Source organism: Oncorhynchus masou, chromosome 1 (genome assembly GCF_036934945.1).
Source record: "Oncorhynchus masou masou isolate Uvic2021 chromosome 1, UVic_Omas_1.1, whole genome shotgun sequence".
Lineage (NCBI taxonomy): Eukaryota > Metazoa > Chordata > Actinopteri > Salmoniformes > Salmonidae > Oncorhynchus > Oncorhynchus masou.
The window spans coordinates 38,591,080-38,611,465 of record NC_088212.1 but is presented as its reverse complement, the minus strand read 5'-3'; the positions used below and the strand labels follow the sequence as shown (position 1 = coordinate 38,611,465).

Genomic DNA, 20,386 nt, shown 5'->3' with positions numbered 1-20,386 from the left:
TTATGTTTTATCCTGTGTATTGTAAATATGTCCGTTTTTATATACAGTCAATTGTACAAAGACATGTTTTTTGATACAGATATAAATGATGGATGATCATGATACAATATGAAAGGAATACTGAGGCAGTTCAGTCCGTTTGAACTCTCTCTACATTCCCTGCGTTAACATGTCATACCATGTCTCTTCCTTTTCTTTTCCCCCCAAGATGTAATATAATGACCAAAGCAGATTTTTAAATGGCATATGTTTTGATGGCCTCACATTTGTCAGATTTGAAAAACAATCTGTTTATAGTGTTGATTGCTTTGGCACCAGCAGTAACTCCCTACCCTGGTATAGGATATTGAAGAAAGTTCAATGAACTCCACTCAGTGCACAGAAAAAAACCGGTGAACATACAGTGTATTCATATCCCTTGACTTATTCCACATTTTGTTCTGTTACAGCTTGAATTCAAAATAGATTAAATATAAAAATACATATACACACAATACCCCAGAATTTCAAAGTGCAAACATGTTTTTAGAAAATGTAGCAAATGTATTAAAAATGAAATACAGAAATATCTCATTTACATAAGCAAACACCCCTGAGTCAATTCTTTGTAAAAGCACCTTTGGTTGTGATTACAGCTGTAAGTATTTTAGGGTCTCAAAGAGTCTCAAAGAGCCTCACAAAGTCTCAAAGAGCTTTGCATACTTGGATTGTACAATATTTTCCCATTATTCTTTTAGAAATTCTTCAAGATCTGTCAAGTTGATTTGTTGATCATTGCTAGACAGCCATTTTCAAGTCTTGCCATAGATTGTCAAACTGAATTATGTCCAAACTGTAACCATGCCACTCAAGAACATTGAATGTCATCTTGTTAAGCAACTCCAGTGTCGTTGTGGCCTTGTGTAATTGGTTAATTTCCTGCTTTAAAGATGAATTCATCTCCCAGTGTATGTTGGAAAGCAGAATGAAACAGGTTTTCCTCTAGAATTTGGCCTGTGCTTATAGCTGTATTCCTTTTATTTTTATTTAAAAAAACTCCCTAGTCCTTCCCAATGACAAGCATACCCATAACATGATGCAGCCACCACGATACTTGAAAATATGAAGAGTGGCACTCAGTGATGTGTTGGATTTGCCCCAAACATAACGCTTTGTATTTAGGACAAAAAGGTTTTAAAAATTCCACATTTATTTGCAGTATTATTTAAGTGCCTTGTAGCAATCAGGATACATGTTTTGGAATATTTTTATTCTGTACAGGCATCTTTTCACTTTATCCAATAGGGCGGCACACAATGGGCCCAGTGTCGTCCGGGTTAGGGGAGGGTTTGGCCGGGGTAGGTCGTCATTGTAAAATTAAGAATTTGTTCTTAATGTTCTTATCTGACTTGCCTATTAAAATGAAAAAAATATATAATTTAGTATTCTGGAGTAACTACAATGTTGTTGATCCATCCTCAGTTTTCTCATATCACAACCATTAAACTCTGTAACTGTTATAAAATCACCATTGGCCTCATGGTAAAATCCCTGAGCATTTTCCTTCCTCTCCGGCAACTGTGTTAGGAAGGACGCCTGTATCTTTGTAGTGACTCTGTATTGATACACCATCCAAAGACTAATTAATAACGTCATCATGCTCAAAGGGATATTTTTTTTACACCTATCAATCGGTGCCCTTCTTTGCGAGGCATTGAAAAACCTCCCTGGCCTTTGTGGTTTAATCTGTGCTTGAAATTCACTAGTTGATTGAGGGACCTTATGTGTGAGGTAGAGAGATGGTGTAATCATAAAAAATGTGTGTTAACCACTATTATTGAACACGAGTCCATGCGAAATATTATGCGATTTGTTTAGCACATTTTACTCCTGAACATATATAGGCTTGCCATAACAAAGGGGTCCAATACTTATTCACTCAAGACATTTCAGCTTTACATTTTGTATGAATTAATAAATAAAAATTCAACAAACAAATTCCACTTTGACATTATGGGGTATTGTGTGTAGATCAGTGACATAAAAGCTCAATTTAAACTATTTTTAATTCAACAAAATTAGGAAAAAGTAAAGGGTTGTTAATAATTTCTAAAGGCATTGTAGATTAAGGACCAATCTCACAACTGTAGTTTTTCTCAGGTCCACTCAATCGCATTTCCTCAAATACTAAATAGTTTGTTGAATGACCCAGCATTGTTAACACACAGACCAAGTCCAATGGGTGGTTATAAAGCATGTATAGCATTCAGTTGTTGGTCTGGCTGGCATAACTGGTTTGTGCTTCATGTCAATGAGTGTATCTCAGTAGGCATATGACAAAATAACCTCCAACTGCTGAGTCCTGTGAGTGAGTCCTTAAAATTAACAGTTGCTGTGAAATGCGGACAGTACTGAACCGACACTATTTCAAGGCAGTGATAATTGTTCTGTCATATTTCTCTTGGTTTACAACAAAGCGCTGTCTTGTATAGAGCACATGATACGTTTCATTATAGTAAAGGCCTCATGAAACCTGAATAATCTTGCAATATCTCACATTGCAGTTAGTGTGGTTTCACAAGGCTGGAGCAGAAGAGAGAAGTTGATGTTCTGGGCTCAAAGGTATGCCAAATGTTGATTTTTGCAATATTGAGGAAATATCATTTTAGTGGGTAGGCTAATGTCTGCCAAGCCAGCCTACTCCCTTCTCTGAGGGGATACAGCTGAGACTCGTCCCAGATCAGTCATGTCAAAACAAACCTTCAGCTTGTGTAATCTAACATGATTTACCCATCTTCTGCCCACAAATAAACAATACGAAGAGCAAAGAATTTGCTTATAATTCATCAATTTTATTTCATTTTTGAATATAAATCTCTGACAAAAGAAAAATAGCTAAATGATAGATACATCACACATTTACAGAAGGGGGTAATCGACTTCCCTCCCATACCACCCGTTTTACATAGTTTTCAAAAATTATAAAATGACTATTACATCTTTGATGTGCATTGCTGCTATTTAAAATTCAAGACATCATTTTACATACAGGCTGTATTCTGCTACTGGAATTGTTATTCTCTCACGTCTTGAAAGAGTGCATGAATCTATTTATTTATTTTTTAACAAAAACAATCATGTATAGAAATTCCATTTTGTCATGTTTTGGCCATGTCCACTGTAAGAGAACACAAATGTTTACACAGAATAGTTCCAATCCCATGTAGGTACATTTTTCATCAAAGCTGCCTGTTGAAGTCTAACCTTGATACTAAATTACAGTGCGCTGAAATACATCAGAAAATAAGGTAATTTGAAATCAAATATTTGAAAAAACTTTTTGGCTGGTACGGGATAAGGGGGAAAATGCCAAAAGATCGAACGTAGTGAAAATACACAGGAGCTACAGAATTTTTGCATCAGAAACCACCAGTGTGCTTTCATTTTCTTGTCTTTTCTGTGTGGCCTGTTTTATAGCAACAGAGCCAACCCATCACTTTCCAGTGTAGATTCTCATCTTTTCCAGCTATAGGAATAGGAAATACAATCTATGCATCTTCTCTGGAATAACATCAAGTCCACTCGCAATCACAGAGGTAGCTGACATGAAGAAAACTATAAAACACGGTTGAAAATAGTTTTGTTGGCTGAAAAACCATCCAGTGGCTGTACTGTACAGTTTAATATATACTCTACCAGGAACACAATGACCCAATAGAGAATACCGTGGAAGTGATATCATAGATCACTAATGTTAAAAGTGCCAACCAGGGGCGGACTTAAATTGAAATTTTTCCATGGAAAATGACCGTATATGATTATTATCCCACAATTGAAAAGATTTATTTCACGGAATATATAGGCCATATAAAGTTGTTAAATAACAGTCAGTGGGGTTCCCATGGGCAGCTGGGGACAGTTTCAATTAATTGAAACCCCTTCAACGTAGCAAAGTCCACCCCTGGGGCCTACTAAAGAAGTGCCAGAGAGAGAGAGAGGGAGAAAGCATAGCACAACTAAAACTGCTGACTTGCATTTGATTTCTCCATGTGGAGACAATCATTGGCCTCAAGGTGGCGCTGGTTGGTTACAGAAACACATTTGTTTCCTGGTGACTCTGACCTGGGGTATATTTGGTTGGTTGTCAGTCACAACGTTGAGAGGTTTATTCTGTACCATTTCAGTTATAGATGTTTGGCAATGAGAAAGACAATTTAAGTCATTCATAAGTCACGGTCTACATATCATACACATCTATTTCAGTCTACCAATTTTGCACCCCATCGCCCACACAGTACATGCATGCAGCCTCTCAACTCTAAAATGACAAATGTCCTCATGTATTTCCACATCAGAGGCATGACAGAGAGGATCTCAACAATACTCAAAACCTGTTGACACACATCAGACACTCGTCATTATCAGGTCAATGGCACAAGGTCTATATAGGCATCCTCCTCTTTATTCCCTACTGTCAATACAACTGGGCCTGTATTTATAAAGCATCTCAGAGTCGGAGTGCTGATCGAAGATCACTTCTATCATAATGAACAAGGTTACATGGACAGGGGGTGGACTAAAGGGCACTCCGACTCTGAGGCTTTATAAATACGAGCACTGTTCTCAACACAGTATCTGACTCAGAACATTAATGACAGGCTTTGACGAGACGTTTCTTACAGAGATTGTGTTGCCCACAGTCTCCAAATAAGGCTTCCAAGGAACCAGCCTGGAATCCAACCAGTAGATACCCCTGTATTTCTTTTCTCCAGATAAGACAGCTGTTGTTCAATTAGTCATATTTGCACCTTTTAAAATGGATCGTAGCCTAGAGGGTTGACATATCTATAACCATATATTTAATTACATGTACTTTGACATATAACAAAGAGCAATGTGTTCAAAACTCTCCAAAGCAAGGCTTCAAAAACATACTCTGTAGTGTATTTTACTTTGGCAGATGAAATGGCTATTAATTCACCAACAAAGATGGAAAACAATAAAGGTGACCTCATAAAAGCAACACAATAAGCCATGTTACCAGTGGCTAACTGGTGAGGGAAATTCAGTGGCAACATGGGAAATGTAAAACAAATCAAGAGTGATTGAGACGCAGAGTTTGCCCCAGTAACAGAGGGGCAGAACAGACCAGCAGGTTTGTGTGAGCATTCGATGCTCAGATCATGTCATCTAGATGTATAGCATGTAATACATCTATAAAATTTTATCTAGGGAATAACTAAACATACAGAGATATAATTTGAAACAATATTAAAAAAATAAAGTTGTTCATATCACTTGCCCTCTTGAGACAGCTATTTGAGATATTGGGCAGATATTGTGCACAGAATGTGTAAATTGTCTTGTCAAATTATGTTTCTGAGTTCACAAATCGTTTTACAGTTCATTCATACTTGATTTGATAAATAAAAAGACGTGTACATACAACCTGTCATGCACATAACAGTATACTATCCATAGTTCCACTTCTCAAACATTCAATAGTTTTTACTATGATGCTTAAACATTGGCAGAGTATACACAAAAGAAAAACTCAAACCAAGTCTGCTCAATCCAACAACGTACTCTACTCTCTCATTCACCAGGTAGAGGAAGTCTGTAAAATGTGCCACAAAAAACAACATTGTGTTGGCATATAAAAGAAACCGTTTGTGTCTGCCATCCCGACATGACAAGGATGAACACTGGCAAAAGCCTCAGTGACCGGTGAACAACACTGATCTTTAAGAAAGAAAAAAGGTATCATCGGGTCAGTGTGCTGGGAGGCCCATGTGCCAGCTGTCATCTTGGAAACACTCAGAACATCATCATCCCATATATTTGTCCTTCCTGTAAGTCTTCCTTCCTGCTGATGAAGCAAAGAAAATTAGACCGTAGTGGAGAAACGGACAGATTATTACAACACGAAAACCCAATACAGCAATACCGACCCAGTGTGTCAATCATATCTTGTGATTTTCAATGTCTTGTCTTTCCTCCTTCCCCTGGCGGCCAGTACTATCATTGAGCCCTAACTTCCACTACCTGTGTGGTGATTCCTCTCTGCAGCAGCATGGTGACCTTCAGTGATCCCCACTAACCTACAACATGGCTATACTCTCAGGGGTGCAGTTGAGATGGGTGGATGTGCTACTTCCTCCAGGGGACTTGAGGCCCTTGGCTCCCATGCCCAGCGTCATGGCCCCGGCCGCGCCGCCCATCATGACCCCCGAGTGGTGGTGGGTCTGCTGCAAGCCGACCATCATGGTGTCATTGGTTACTGTGCCAAATTCATAGGTGAAGGTGCCATAAAAAACCAGGATGTCCACGGTGAAGACCCACTCGCAGATGGCCGCCGCATGCTGGAGGACAAAGCTCTCGTGAATGAAGAAAATACCACCTGGGGAAAGACGGTTAAGGAGAAGCAACAGCCACATCGATGGAGGAGGAAGGGCAACATTAAAAAATCTATGCTTATGTCCCAAATGGCACTCTATTCCCTATATAGTGCACTACTTTAAATGGAATAGGATGCCATTTGGGACGCACTGTATACTATGGTCAATAATGAGTGCATGGTTCACAGAGTGCAGTACTGTTGCTGTGGAAATATTTAGGCAGGGATATATCAATATGCTTCTTCATCCATCAAGGCTATACAAAGGGGACACTGAGTCAATGTGCAGGCGTACAGTCTAGTTGGAGGTACTCTGTACATGCACAGTACGTACATGTACAGTTGACGTCGGCAGTTTACATACACGTATGAGTCATTAAAACTCGTTTTTCAACCACTAAACAAATTTCTTGTTAACAAACTATAGTTTTGGCAAGTTGGTTAGGACTAGAGGCCGACCGATTAATCGGGGCCGATTTCAAGTTTTCATAACAATCGGAAATCGGTATTTTTGGGCGCCGATTTTTTAAATTTATTACATATATATATTTTTTACACCTTTATTTAATCTTTATTTAACTAGGCAAGTCCGTTAAGATCACATTCTTATTTTCAATGACGGCCTAGGAGGCAGAACGACAGACTTTTTACTTTGTCAGCTCGGGGGATCCAATCTTGCAACCTTACAGTTAACTAGTCCAACACCTGATTACATTGCACTCCACAAAGAGCCTGCCTGTTAGCGAATGCAGTAAGCTAAGGTAAGTTGCTAGCTAGCATTAAACTTATCTTATAAAAAAAAACAATCAATGACTGTCATTGCTCCAATGTGTACTTAACCATAAACATCAATGCCTTTCTTAAAATCAATACACAAGTATATATTTTTAAACCTGCATATTTAGCTAAAAGACATCCAGGTGCAATATTAACCAGGTGAAATTGTGTCATTTCTCTTGCGTTCATTGCACGCAGAGTCAGGGTATATGCAACAGTTTGGGCCGCCTGGCTCTTTGCAAACTAATTTTCCAGAATTTTACGTAATTATGACAACATTGAAGGTTGTGCAATGTAACAGGAACATTTAGACTCATGGATGCCACCCGTTAGATAAAATACGGAACGGAATAAATATTTTGTTTTCGAGGTGATAGTTTCCGGATTAGTCAAAGGTATATGGTTTAGAGAGAAATAGTTGACACGTTATAATTCATGTAATAACCTGCGGCTGAACTTGAAAGTGGTTCCTTCGTTATTTTACCGTTCATGTCTTCCATAGAGAATGTCTTGATCTACTTCAAATAAGGTCTGTGTTTCGTGCAGGCCTAAAGCGCCTCTGCGTTTTGATACCCGTGTAAATCTCACTAGGATAAGGTAACGTTTGTCAACATATTTTCATAAATCCACTCTACAAAAAAAATGATCTTCGCTTATATTTGGCCAATACCTTGTCCTATGGATATCTACACAGTTATAAAATTGGCACGGTGGTGTAAGCCTACACGAAACACAGACCTTATTTTAAGAGATTCTAAAAATATCCTATAGAATAAATGAAGGAACCGCTATTCAGATTTTGCTAGGTGTCATGGGAATTATGACTCACACTTTGGTTGTCAATTCTTACCATGCCCATTATTAAAATATGATTTCCTGCATATAGAAATTAAAGTTTTTGTTTTCAACATTCATCACAGGTAACTTAAACTCTATTTTTATTCAAACAATTGTGGGTATTTGTCTCCTAAGCAGACTCTTCAGTATCATTGTCACTTCAGAGCTGTGTGTGTGTGTGTGTGTGTTTTTATGTATTATATTAAGTTAAAATAAGTGTTCATTGTTCATTCAGTATTGTTGCAATTGTCATCATTACAAAAATGTGTGAGTGTATGATATATATATATATATAAAACATTTTTTCTAATAAATCGGCCGATTAATCGGTATCGGCTTTTTTTTGTCCTCCAATAAATTGGTATCGGCATTGAAAAATCATAATCAGACGACCTCCAGTTAGGACATCTACTTTGTGCATGACACAAGTCATTTTTCCAACAATTGTTTACAACAACTGTATCACAATTCCAGTGGGTCAGAAGTTTATATACACTATGTTGACTGTGCCTTTAAACAGTTTGGAAAATTCCAGAAAACGATGTCACGGATTTAAAAGCTTCTGATTGACTCAAATGATGTCAATTAGCCTATTGGAAGTGTACCTGTGGATGTATTTCAAGGCCTACCTTCAAACTCAGTGCCTCTTTGCTTGACATCATGGGAAAATCAAAAGAAATCAGCCAAGACCTCAGAAAATAAGTTGTAGACCTCCACAAGTCTGGTTCATCCTTGGGAGCAATTTCCAAACGCCTGAAGGTACCACGTTCATCTGTACAAACAATAGTACGCAAGTATAAACATCATGGGACCACGCAGCCATCATACCGCTCAGGAAGGAGACGCGTTCTGTCTCCTAGAGATGAATGTACTTTGGTGCGAAAAGTGCAAATCAATCCCAATCCCAGAACAACAGCAAAGGACCATGTGAAGGTGCTGGAGGCAACCGGTACAAAATTATCTATATCCACAGTAAAACGAGTGCTATATTGACATAACCTGAAAGATCGCTCAGCAAGGAAGAAGCCACTGCTCCAAAACCGCCATTAAAAGCCAGATTACGGTTTGCAACTGCACATGGGGACAAAGATCATACTTTTTGGAGAAATGTCCTCTGGTATGATGAAACAATAATAGAACTGTTTGGCCATAATGACCATTGTATGTTTGGAGGAAAAAGGGAGAGGCAAGCCGAAGAACATCATCCCAACCTTGAAGCACGGGGGTGGCAGCATCATGTTGTGGGGGTGCTTTGCTACAGGAGGGAATGGTGCACTTTGCAAAATATATAGCATCATGAGGACAGAAAATTATGTTGCTTCAATATATCCACATCTCAAGACATCAGTCAGGAAGTTAAAGATTGGTTGCAAATGGGTCTTCCAAATGGACAATGACCTCATGCATACTCCCAAAGTTGTGGCAAAATTGCTTAAGAACAACAAAGTCAAGGTATTGGAGTGGCCATCACAAAAGCCCTGACCTCAATCCTATAAAACATTTGTGGGCAGAACTGAAAAAGCATGTCCGAGCAAGGAGGCCGACAAACCTGACTCAGTTACACCAGCTCTGTCAGGAGGAATGGGCCAAAATTTTTTTTTTTTACCTTTATTTAACTAGGCAAGTCAGTTAAGAACAAATTCTTATTTTCAATGACGGCCTAGGACCAGTGGGTTAACTGCCTGTTCAGGGGCAGAACGACAGATTTGTACCTTGTCAGCTCGGGAGTTTGAACTTGCAACCTTCCAATTACTAGTCCAACGCTCTAACCACTAGGCTAACTTATTGTGGGAAGCTTGTGGAGGGCTACCCAAAATGTTTGACTCAAGTTAAACAATTTAAAGGCAATGCTACCAAATACTAATTGAGTGTATGTAAACTTCTGACCCACTGGGAATGTGATGAAAGAAATAGCTCTACTATTATTCTGACATTTCACATTTTTAAAATAAAAGTGGTGATCCTAACTGACCTAAGACAGGGAATTATTACAATGATTAAATGTCAGGAGTTGTGAAATACTAAGTTTAAGTGTATTTGGCTAAGGTGTATGTAAACTTCCTACTTCAACTGTAGGTGGGGGTGAAGTGACTATGCATAGGTTACAAACAAACAGCGAGTAGCAGCATTGTATAATGTAAATTGTCTGGTGGCGATTTTTATGAATTGTTCAGCAGTCTAATGGCTTTGGGGTAGAAGCTGTTGAGGAGCCTTTTGGTCCTAGACTTGGTGCTCCGGTACCGCTTGCCGTGCGGTAACAGAGAAAACAGTCTATAACTTGGGTGACTGGAGTCTCTGACAATTTTATGGGCTTTCCTCTGACACCACCTATTATATAGGTCCTGGATGGCAAGAAGCTTGGCCCCAGTGACGTACTAGGCAGTTCGCACTACCCTCTGTAGCACCTTACGGTCGATGCAACCGGTCAGGATGCTCTCGATGGTGCAGCTGTAGAACCGTTTGAGGATCTGGGGACCCATGCCAAATCTTTTCAGTCTTCTGAGGGGGAAAAGGTTTTGTCGTGCCCTCTTCACGACTGTCTTGGTGTGTTTGGACCATGATAGTTCGTTGGTGATGTAGACACCAAGGAACTTGAAACTCTTGACCCGCTCCACTACAGCCCTGTCGATGCTAATGTGGGCCTGTTTGGCCCGCCTTTTCCTGTAGTCCACAAACAGCTCCTTTGTCTTGCTCACTTGAGGGAGAGGTTGATGTCCTGGCACTACACTGCCGTCTCATCATTGTCAGTGATCCGGCCTACCACTGTTGTGTCATCAGCAAACTTAATGAATGTGTCGTGTTTGGCCACAAAGTCGTGGGCGAACAGGGAATACAGGAGGGGACTATGTACACACCCCTGAGGGGCCCCAGTGTTAAGGATCAGCGTGGCAGATGTATTGTTGCCTACTCTTACCACCCCTTACCAAAAAGACACAGCCCCCCAACCCTCGTCTTACCAGAGGTAGCGTCTCTGTTCTGCCGGTGCATGGAAAATCCCACCAGCTCTATATTGTCCGTTTCTTCATTCAGCCACGTCTCGGTGAAACATAAGATGTTACAGTTTTTAATGTCCCATTGGTAGGATAATCTTAATAGTAGGTCATCAATTTTATTTTCTAACAATTGCACGTTAGCAAGAAGAATGGAAGGCATTGGGAGTTTACTCGCTTGCCAAACGGATTCTCAGAAGGGTGCCCAATCTGTGTCCCCTTTTCCAGCGTCTTTTCTTCACGCAAAAGGTGTGGATCTGGGCCTGTTACAGTGAAAGTAGGATATCCTCGTCAGACTCGTTAAAGGAAAAAGTTTCTTCCAGTCCGCGTGAGTAATCGCTTCTCTGATGTTCAGAAGTTATTTTCAGTCATAAGAGACGGTAGCAGCAACATGGTGTACACAAGAAGTAAAAAAATAAGTTACACAGAATACTACAAAAAAATACAAAAATTGAACAATTGGTTGAGAGAATGTAAAACATTAGCCATGTTCTTCGGCGCCATCTCTTGCTTGTTAGGAGAATCTAGCCATGACTGTAGCTACCCATCTAGCCCAATAACTGGTCACACTCACAACCCTCCCCCAACAGCCTACCTGTACAGACACATATGTATTAGCTAGCCAACCACAGAACCCTAGCTACCTATCCAAACAACCGTCCCCCAACAGCCTCCCTGGCCTCTACAGACACACACCCACATCCTCTTCAGACCCCCAGCCCCTCCTTTCCTACAGCCACTATAAATCTGCCTATTTATCACAGATCACTGAAAGGAATTAGACTTACTAAATATATATGAAGCACATGGGGCCCACTAGTTGTTTGGTATTATCACAGACTAGCCATTGCAAGGTTTCATTACAGAAGAGAAATGACAATACTACATTCCACATTAACGCTGGAATCCTTAATGTTAATGTCGTCCGTTTGTGATGCAAACAACAAACACTGTTTATTCCCCTCAGACAGCGTTGCGCGATGGAAGAGCACAATATATACTGCAATTTTACGCTCCTCAGCTCGAAAACAGAAACTATTTGAACTGTGGTAGGGCGGCCAGTGGCGCAGTTTCCCCCTACTGCGGATTCCATCTTTAACTGAGACTGATTGAAATTAAATAACGCTAAGGATAAATTATCAGTCACCTTTTACTAACTGGTGGAGTCCATCAGGACCAATAACACGACCAGTCTAATGCCCAGCCCCCACCCCTTTCCCTCATCCCAGCCGCTCAACCCTTCCCTTAACCAATCCCAGTGAGTCAAAAAGGATACTGAGGACCAGTGAGACGAGGGCTCCTGCGGCCAGCGCCACACGTACGTGTGCCATCCAGTAGTCAAGGGCAGTGACGGCCACCCGGTAGGTGAGCACACACTGCAGGCACACAAAGAGCAGACCGGCGGGGAACGTCACGCCCGCGCCAACGTAGTGGAGAGACTTGGCATGGTCAACCTGCCCAAGGAGGGAAAAATCTTATTTATCTATTCATGTATTTTTTTTACTGTGATTGAAAACATACATTTAATGCACAAGTGAACCCCACTCCGAATACCCAAATCCCATTGACGTCCCCCTGAACCCTCCCACTCCTATGCACATGGCCACCCACATCCGCCCATACCCCTTGTTTTTAACTTATGGAGACACGTTAGAAAACACAGGCAATCACCATGTTGAGATAACAAATGAGGAAAATATAGACTATATAACCCAACACCACTTAGTAATTGTCACTCAAGCCAAGAGTGACAGATATGGGACCATTTTGGACACACCCATGGAATCAGCCTTTACGTAGAGTAATGAAGTGAGAAGAATCACCTGGAAGTTTCCCACCATGACCAGTCCTAGAGCGTTGGTGCAGCCAGACACCAGAGCGCTGGTGTTAATCCAGCAACGGTGGCTGTGCTCAATCACCTGGGCATAGCGCAGAAGGCACACCATCACCACTGGAGAGACAGAGAGAGCAAAAGAGAGATAGGAGCAGGAAGGAGTAGAGAAAGAAGGGATGGTGAGAGGGGGGGGGGGGCAGAGAGGTAGGTGAAGAGGAGCACAGGGAAAAGGGGTCAGAGTGAGTGGTGATAAATAAGACAGAAAAGGAAGTAATGGAGGAAGGTGATGGATGATGATGGGGAGGAGTGGAGGAAAGGCCACATCCATTATTGATCGCAGAGTCTATTTGAAGCCCTTCTGTACGTGCTGCTAACTAATGGCTAACATACACACTAGTATATATGTGTGCCTTGCGAAAGTATTCTCCCCCCTTGGCATTTTTCCTATATTGTTGCATTACAACCTGTAATTTAAATAGATTTTTATTTGGATTTCATGTAATGAACATACACAAAATAGTCAAAATTGGTTAAGTGAAATGGGAAAGGATTTCTAAACGATAAAAATCAGAAAAGTGGTGCATGCATATGTATTCAGCCCCTTTGCTATGAAGCCCCTAAATAAGATCCGGTGCAACCAATTACCTTTAGAAGTTACATAATTAGTTAAATAAAGTGCACCTGTGTGCAATCTAAGTGTCACATGATCTGTCACATGATCTCAATATATATACACATATGTTCTGAAAGGCCCCAGAGTCTGCAACACCAAGCAAGCGGCACCATGGAGACCAAGCTCTCCAACCAGGTCAGGGACAAAGTTGTGGAGAAGTACAGATCAGGGTTGGATTATTTAAAAAATATCAGAAACTTTGTACATCTCACGGAGCACCATTAAATCCATTATTTAAAAAATGGAAAGAATATGGCACGACAACAAACCTGCCAAGAGAGGGCCACCCACCAAAACTCACAGACCAGGCAAGGAGGGCATTAATCAGAGGCAACAAAGAGACCAAAGATAACCCTGAAGGGGCTGCAAAGCTCCACAGCGGAGATTGGAGTATCTGTCCATAGGACCACTTTAAGCCGTAAAATCCACAGAGCTGGCATTACAGAAGAGTGTCTAGAAAAAAGCCATTGCTTAAAGATCAAAATAAGCAAACACGGTTGGTGTTCGCCAAAAGGCATGTGGGAGACGCACCAAACATATGAAAGAAGGTAACCTGGTTAGATGTGACTAAAATTGAGCTTTTTGGCCATCAAGGAAAATGCTTTGTCTGACACAAACCCAACACCTCCCATCACCCTTAAAACATCGTCCACACAGTGAAACAGGGTGGGAGCAGCATCATGCTGTGGGTATGTTTTTCATCGTCGGGGACTGGGAAACTAGTCAGAATTGAAGGAATGATGCATGGCGCTAAATACAGGGAAAGTCTTCAAGAGATTTGAGACAGGGACAGAGGTTCACCTTCCAGCAGAACAATGACCCTAAGCATAACGCTAAAGCAACACTTGAGTGGTTTAAGGGGAAACATTTAAATGTCTTGGAATGGCTTTGTCAAAGCCCAGACCTCAATCCAATTGAGAGTCGGTGGTATGATTAAAAAGATCATCCAACTTGAAGGAGCTGGAGGAGTTTTGCCTTAGAGAATGGGCAAAAAAGTGGCTAGATGTGCCAAGCTTATAGAGACATACCCCAAGAGACTTGCAACTGTAATTGCTGCAAAAGGAGGCTCTACAAAGTATTAACTTTGGGGGGGGGGGGGTGAATAGTTATACACGCTCAAGTTTTCAGTTTGTCTTATTTCTTGTTTGTTTCACAATAAAAAAATATTTTGCATCTTCAAAGTGGTAGGCATGTTGTGTAAATCAAATGATTGCATACCCCCCCAAAACTATTTTAATTCCAGGTTGTAAGGCAACAAAATAGGAAAAATGCCAGGGGGGTAAATACTAGAGGTCAACCGATTATGATTTTTCAACGCCGATACCGATTATAGGAGTACCAAAAAAATCTGATACCGATTAATCAGACGATTTTTATTATATATATATATATATATATAATAATGACAATTACAACAATACTGAATGAACACTTATTTTAACTCAATAAAATCAATTTAGTCTCAAATAAATTAAAATAATGACAATTACAACAATACTGAATGAACACTTATTTTAACTCAATAAAATCAATTTAGTCTCAAATAAATAATGAAACATGTTCAATTTGGTTTAAATAATGCAAAAAAAAAGTGTTGGAGAAGAAAGTAAAAGTGCAATATGTGCCATGTAAAAAAGCTAACGTTTAAGTTCCTTGCTCAGAACATGCGAACATATGAAAGCTGGTGGTTCCTTTTAACATGAGTCTTCAATAATCCCAGGTAAGAAGTTTTAGGTTGTAGTTATTATAGGACTATTGTATGTTCTAATAGGTACTTTAGTATTGCCAGCCTAATCTCGAGAGTTGTTAGGCTTGAAGTCATAAACAGCGCAATGCTTTAAGCATTGCGAAGAGCTGCTGACAAACACAGGAAAGTGCTGTTTGAATGAATGCTTACGAGCCTGCTGCTGCCTACCACCGCTCAGTCAGACTGGGCTATCAAATCATAGACTTAATTATAATATAATAACACACATAAATACGAGCCTTAGGTCATTAATATGGTCAATCCGGAAACTATCATTTCGAAAACAAAATGTTTATTCTTTCAGTGAAATACGGAACGGTTACGTATTTTATCTAACGGGTGGCATCCATAAGTCTAAATATTGCTGTTGCAAACTTCAATGCTATGTCATAATTATGTAAAATTCTGGCAAATTAGCTGCTGCATATATCCATATATCCTGAGTCTGCGTGCAATGAACGCAAGAGAAGTAACACAATTTTCCTAGTTAATATTGCCTGCTAACATGAATTTCTTTTAACTAAATATACAGGTTAAAAAAAATATACTTCTGTTTATTGATTTTAAGAAAGGCATTGATGTTTATGGTTAGGTACAGTCGTCCAATGATTGTGCTTTTTAATCATCCCCCGTTTGGTGAAGTTGGCTGTCTTTGTTAGGAAACCGTTCGCAACGAGCCAGGCGGCCCAAACTGCTGCATGTACCCTGACTCTGTTGCACAGATGCAAGAGAAGTGACACAATTTCCCTAGTTAAAAGAAATTCATGTTAGCAGGCAATATGAACTAAATATGCAGGTTTAAAAATATATACTTGTGTATTGATTTTAAGAAAGGCGTTGATGTTTATGGTTAGGTACACATTGGTGCAACGACAGTGCTTGTTTCGCGAATGCGCTTGTTAAATCACCCGTTTGGTGAAGTAGGCTGTGATTCAATGATAAATTAACAGCGCCACTGTCCACCAAACGGACGTTGTTATTGTTTTTGTTTACGAAGCGGATGGGAGGAGCATCGGCCAATGTGGTAAGAAAATTCACAATCTGCTGCTCTATCGTGCGTGAAATAATGTCAGTAGGAGAGACATATTTTGTTATTGTTTGCAGTAACTTCTTTGTTGTTTTAATATCGCAAGTGGACATGGCAGTTCCAACATTAAGGATTTCAGCTTTAAAAACTAATGCAAAAAAACACTTTTCACAAAATAAAAAAGGTGAGTAAACCGAGTTTTCTCTTCACTACATCAGTGATGAGTGAGACAAAGGACACAGCTTATTGTCAGTGTGAGTGAGTGGGCTGTGGAGTGATGAGAGAAGAGGTCTACGTCCCAAATGGCACCCTATTGTTCCCTACATAGTGCACTACTTTTAACCAGAGCCCTATGGATGCCATTTGGAATGGAGAAGAGGCCTTACTTACCCATGAAGGCTCCAACATTCCCAATCAGACTGAACAGGCAGCTCTCAGGGGGGAAGGAGCCACATTTACTGTACAAGACACAAGATGGGGGAGGAAACAACATGTCACCCAAAACGAATTAGAAATCCACTCACTAGACCTAATCAATTGAATGACATTGACTAGGCCTATATATGCCATGATTCAAATGTTAGGAAAAGGCCTTCCTGTCACTGGTTTATTACAAGGTTGTTACTATTTCCCTTCTGGTCCGGTTAATGCATCAGTCATTTTATTATTGTAAATACCATTGTAAATACAACCCATATTTATGTTTATTTATTTAGCATTTTGTACTTTCACTATTTTCACATAATATGACATTTGAAATGTCTTTATTCTAATGGAACTTTTGTGCGTGTAATGTTTACTGTTAATGTAAAAAATATATATATATATATATATATATATATATATAATTTTACCCCGTTTTTCTCCCAAATTTCATGGTATCCAATTGTTTTAGTAGCTACTATCTTGTCTCATCGCTACAACTCCCATACGGGCTCGGGAGAGACGGAGAGACGAAGGTTGAAAGTCATGCGTCCTCCGATACACAACCCAACCAAGCCGCACAGCGCGCATCCAACCCGGAAGCCAGCCACACCAATGTGTCGGAGGAAACACTGTGCACCTGGCAACCTTGGTTAGCGAGCACTGCGCCCGGCCCACCACAGGAGTCGCTGGTGCGCGATGGGACAAGGATATCCCTACCGGCCAACCCCTCCCTAACCCGGACGACGCTAGGCCAATTGTGCATCACCCCACGGACCTCCCGGGCGCGGCCTGTTACGACAGAGCCTGGGCGCGAACCCAGAGTCTCTGGTGGCACAGCTGGCGCTGCAGTACAGCGCCCTTAACCACTGCGCCACCCGGGAGGCCTTACTGTTAATTTTTGTATTGTTTATTTCACTTTTGTTTATGACATATTTCACTTGCTTTAGCAATGTAAACATATGTTCCCCATGCCAAAAAACCCTGTAAATTGAAATGTAATTGAAAGACAGAAAGCGCAAAGAGAGAGAGAGCGAGAGAATAAATGAATGTAACACCTGATGAGGGGGATGTCCTGTATGGTGCAGCATGTCTTTGGGAAGCCTGGCCTGGCTATCTCCTCTGTACATGTAACATTGTAGGACCTGCAGGTAAGACAGAAAAACAATTAAATTAGCTATTATTCTTTTCAAGCAGGTGATATACTGCAGTATATCAAGTTAATGTAGGCTCTAAATCCAAAGACAAAACTCGGTATTCTTTACTACCACTGCTTTTAATGAAACTCTCGGTGAAGCACTCACCAGTTCTCCACTGGACAAACGTGATGGTTCATCACAGCCATGGCGTAGCTGTGGGGAAAAACAAACACAAATCAACAATGATTTAAACCCACAATCATGAATTTCTTATGAATATTTCTCTTTCAATCACTTTGTGATACATGCTTGGGCGCCAGGACTCACACTATCCATATCCCTGTGATGGAGAAGGCAGAGAGGCTGACAGGCAGGACGATCCAGGCAGTCATTGGGCTGGCAGTATGCCGGCTTTGTCCAAAGCATGAGGGAAAGGAGGGTGTTAGGCTGGAGAAGGTATCGAGACAATGAGGGGACCAGATGGGGACACTAACAGGCAGGGAGGACATACATGGAGGGGGCCATGAGAGTAGGACAGGGGGACGGCACACTGCTTCTGTTGCACCGCTCGGTGCCTGCAACCAGCAGCTGTCTTTACCACAGAGCAGGAAGAAAGAGAGTTGAACAAAAAGGTCAAATGTGAGTGGAGGGGAGCAGAGAGAGAGGGAGGAAAGAAAGAGACAAAGATTACCATTTAGTTTTATTTTTCAGTAGGGTGACTTGACTTTTTGAGATTCCTTCATTAAAATAAATAAAATCAGGCACCCCAGGAATTCTAAAATCAGATTGCCTAGGCCTACGAACAAACAATAAAATAAGCATTTTTTCACAAAGGTTGGCCAGAAGACAAACAATCTGAGAACAGGTAATTGGTCAAATGAGTGTGTTGAATGAGGATAATTCAATGGCCAAAAGCAGAGGCCATCATAAATAAAGTGATGATTTTGCACAGTGTGCAGTTTAGAACTCTGACCTTTGCTCAGACTAGAATGAACTAAAAATGACCTTTTCAGAGGAAATCCCACTGTAATGCTCCAAATAAAACAAGCTCTTGTTTTCCACTACCACATTGAGAAATAACAACAGGCGAAGATGTATGCAATAGGTTTTCCTACAATGTTGGGGGCTGGGCAGTGAACTCATCTCAAATGAGAGACAATTGTTTCCTTATACAATTACACAGGGAACAGATACAGGTTGATGATACTAAGCCAGTTTAGGCCTATTTCCTGTCTAGGCTTGATCAATTTCCCCATTTAACTCTTCTCAAGTCTCACAATGATCAACCCCTCCACTGCAGCATCTGACTTTGTAAGGCTAGGGCGGGTGTCTCTCTCTATCAAGCTAACTAGTGGTAGTTTATTTGAGGTCCACCTGCAGCAAGTAAAACGGTTTGGGGTACCTACAATTGATGTCTGTATGATGCATGGTTGAACAGTGGCTGGCATGGATTATCAACTCACCATCAGCAGATTGTCAGAACACCGGCTGTGTTAGCTAGCTAATTACAGCTATATTCTAAAATTGTTTACATTTTAGTACACCCTGCAAATGTGACAGGTAAACTGGCTAGCTAGCTCATGCATTTTATCCCAGTGCGTCTTTCCTCCTAGCTAACGACATCTCAAACTGATTGTGTATGGACTAACACACGCTAGCTAAGCTAACCAACGGCTAACTAGTTGTTAGCTAGCCAACATTCAGTGCTGCTCACAAGACACCGGTACACTTTAGAGCGGTAGTATACGTAAAATGTGTTCAGACAGCCAGATTGTTTCAGATGGCACAACGGTTAGGTGGCCATTTTTCTCAAATTTCCACACAGCAATTAGCTAGGTAGACCGCTAGCTGGCTGACAATCGAACAAAAGAGGGGCTATATTGCCTGGCTGGCTAGTTTTGACCCACCAAGCTATTTTATGCTAGTTAGCTTTTGAAAAGAACCGTACGTTTACACATGCTCGTTAAACGTCCACAACATTGTATCTGTAAAAAAAAAAAGATAATGAAAATCACTATTTACATACCCCAGATCCTGCTACTCCCACCACGAACCTCAACAACCTTGGTTTCCCTTTAAAACTACAATATTTCGGGCCCCACGCGACCGTGCGTGCCACTCATGCGCCGACACTGTAACTGTAGTTTTTCTGCGAGACAATGGATGAAGAACAACGCGTAATGAACTACATTAACCATCTACATCACTATCAATGGCCGGGCCTTGACCATAGATAGTGATGAGGAGTCACTATTCATTGGATGTATTCAGGGTCACTCAAATATCGTTTTAAACTTTATTTTACTATCGACGGTTACAGCTGACTTCAGGATTGTATGTCGATCTGCTGTCCTTAAACATACGTCATCTGATTTATTTGTTTCAGTCTCTGAATTCTTTAATCAAACTTTTCGCCACCAGCTCCTAATATCAGGGCATTATAACTGTATCGTGAGCTCGTTTTCTCCAGTTTTCTATAGCTAAAGCTAAACTAGTTGGGTAGTCCTCATTGCCAAATACTACACCCTCAACTTCAAAACTCATTTGCTAGTTATACAATTAT

At 40.7% G+C, this 20,386-nt stretch overlaps 1 protein-coding gene across 4 annotated transcripts; it reads right to left on the bottom strand.

Annotated features, from left to right (window-relative positions):
- Positions 1–2,816: 2,816 nt before the first annotated feature.
- Positions 2,817–19,915, bottom strand: LOC135543734 (transmembrane protein 150A-like). Of its 4 annotated transcripts, none has more exons than XR_010456249.1 (9): positions 19,850–19,915; positions 18,151–18,415; positions 17,989–18,036; positions 17,743–17,829; positions 16,652–16,719; positions 12,804–12,931; positions 12,257–12,434; positions 5,931–6,379; positions 2,817–5,848 (listed from the first exon to the last, which is right to left on the bottom strand). XR_010456249.1 is itself a non-coding variant. In XM_064971106.1 (9 exons), exons 2-8 carry the CDS (start codon positions 18,330–18,332, stop codon positions 6,081–6,083), a joined length of 990 nt encoding a protein of 329 aa, XP_064827178.1. In that variant the 5' UTR covers positions 18,333–18,415; positions 19,850–19,915; the 3' UTR covers positions 2,817–5,848. The 4 variants fall into 4 exon arrangements, 2 of the variants coding, with proteins under 2 accessions (XP_064827178.1, XP_064827171.1); XR_010456250.1 differs by having other exon boundaries at positions 6,025–6,379; XM_064971106.1 differs by having other exon boundaries at positions 6,081–6,379.
- Between the last annotated feature and the right edge of the window lie 471 nt (positions 19,916–20,386).

What these genes read in the sequence shown, in the direction of transcription:
- LOC135543734 (XM_064971106.1), bottom strand. Translation starts at nt 18,332, where the DNA reads ATGTCCTCCCTGCCTGTTAGTGTCCCCATCTGGTCCCCTCATTGTCTC. An exon ending in CAGGACATCCCCCTCATCAG is followed by an intron (nt 16,720 to 17,742) that starts GTGTTACATTCA and finishes TGTCTTGTACAG; the next exon opens with TAAATGTGGCTCCTTCCCCC. An exon ending in GAATGTTGGAGCCTTCATGG is followed by an intron (nt 12,932 to 16,651) that starts GTAAGTAAGGCC and finishes CTGTCTCTCCAG; the next exon opens with TGGTGATGGTGTGCCTTCTG.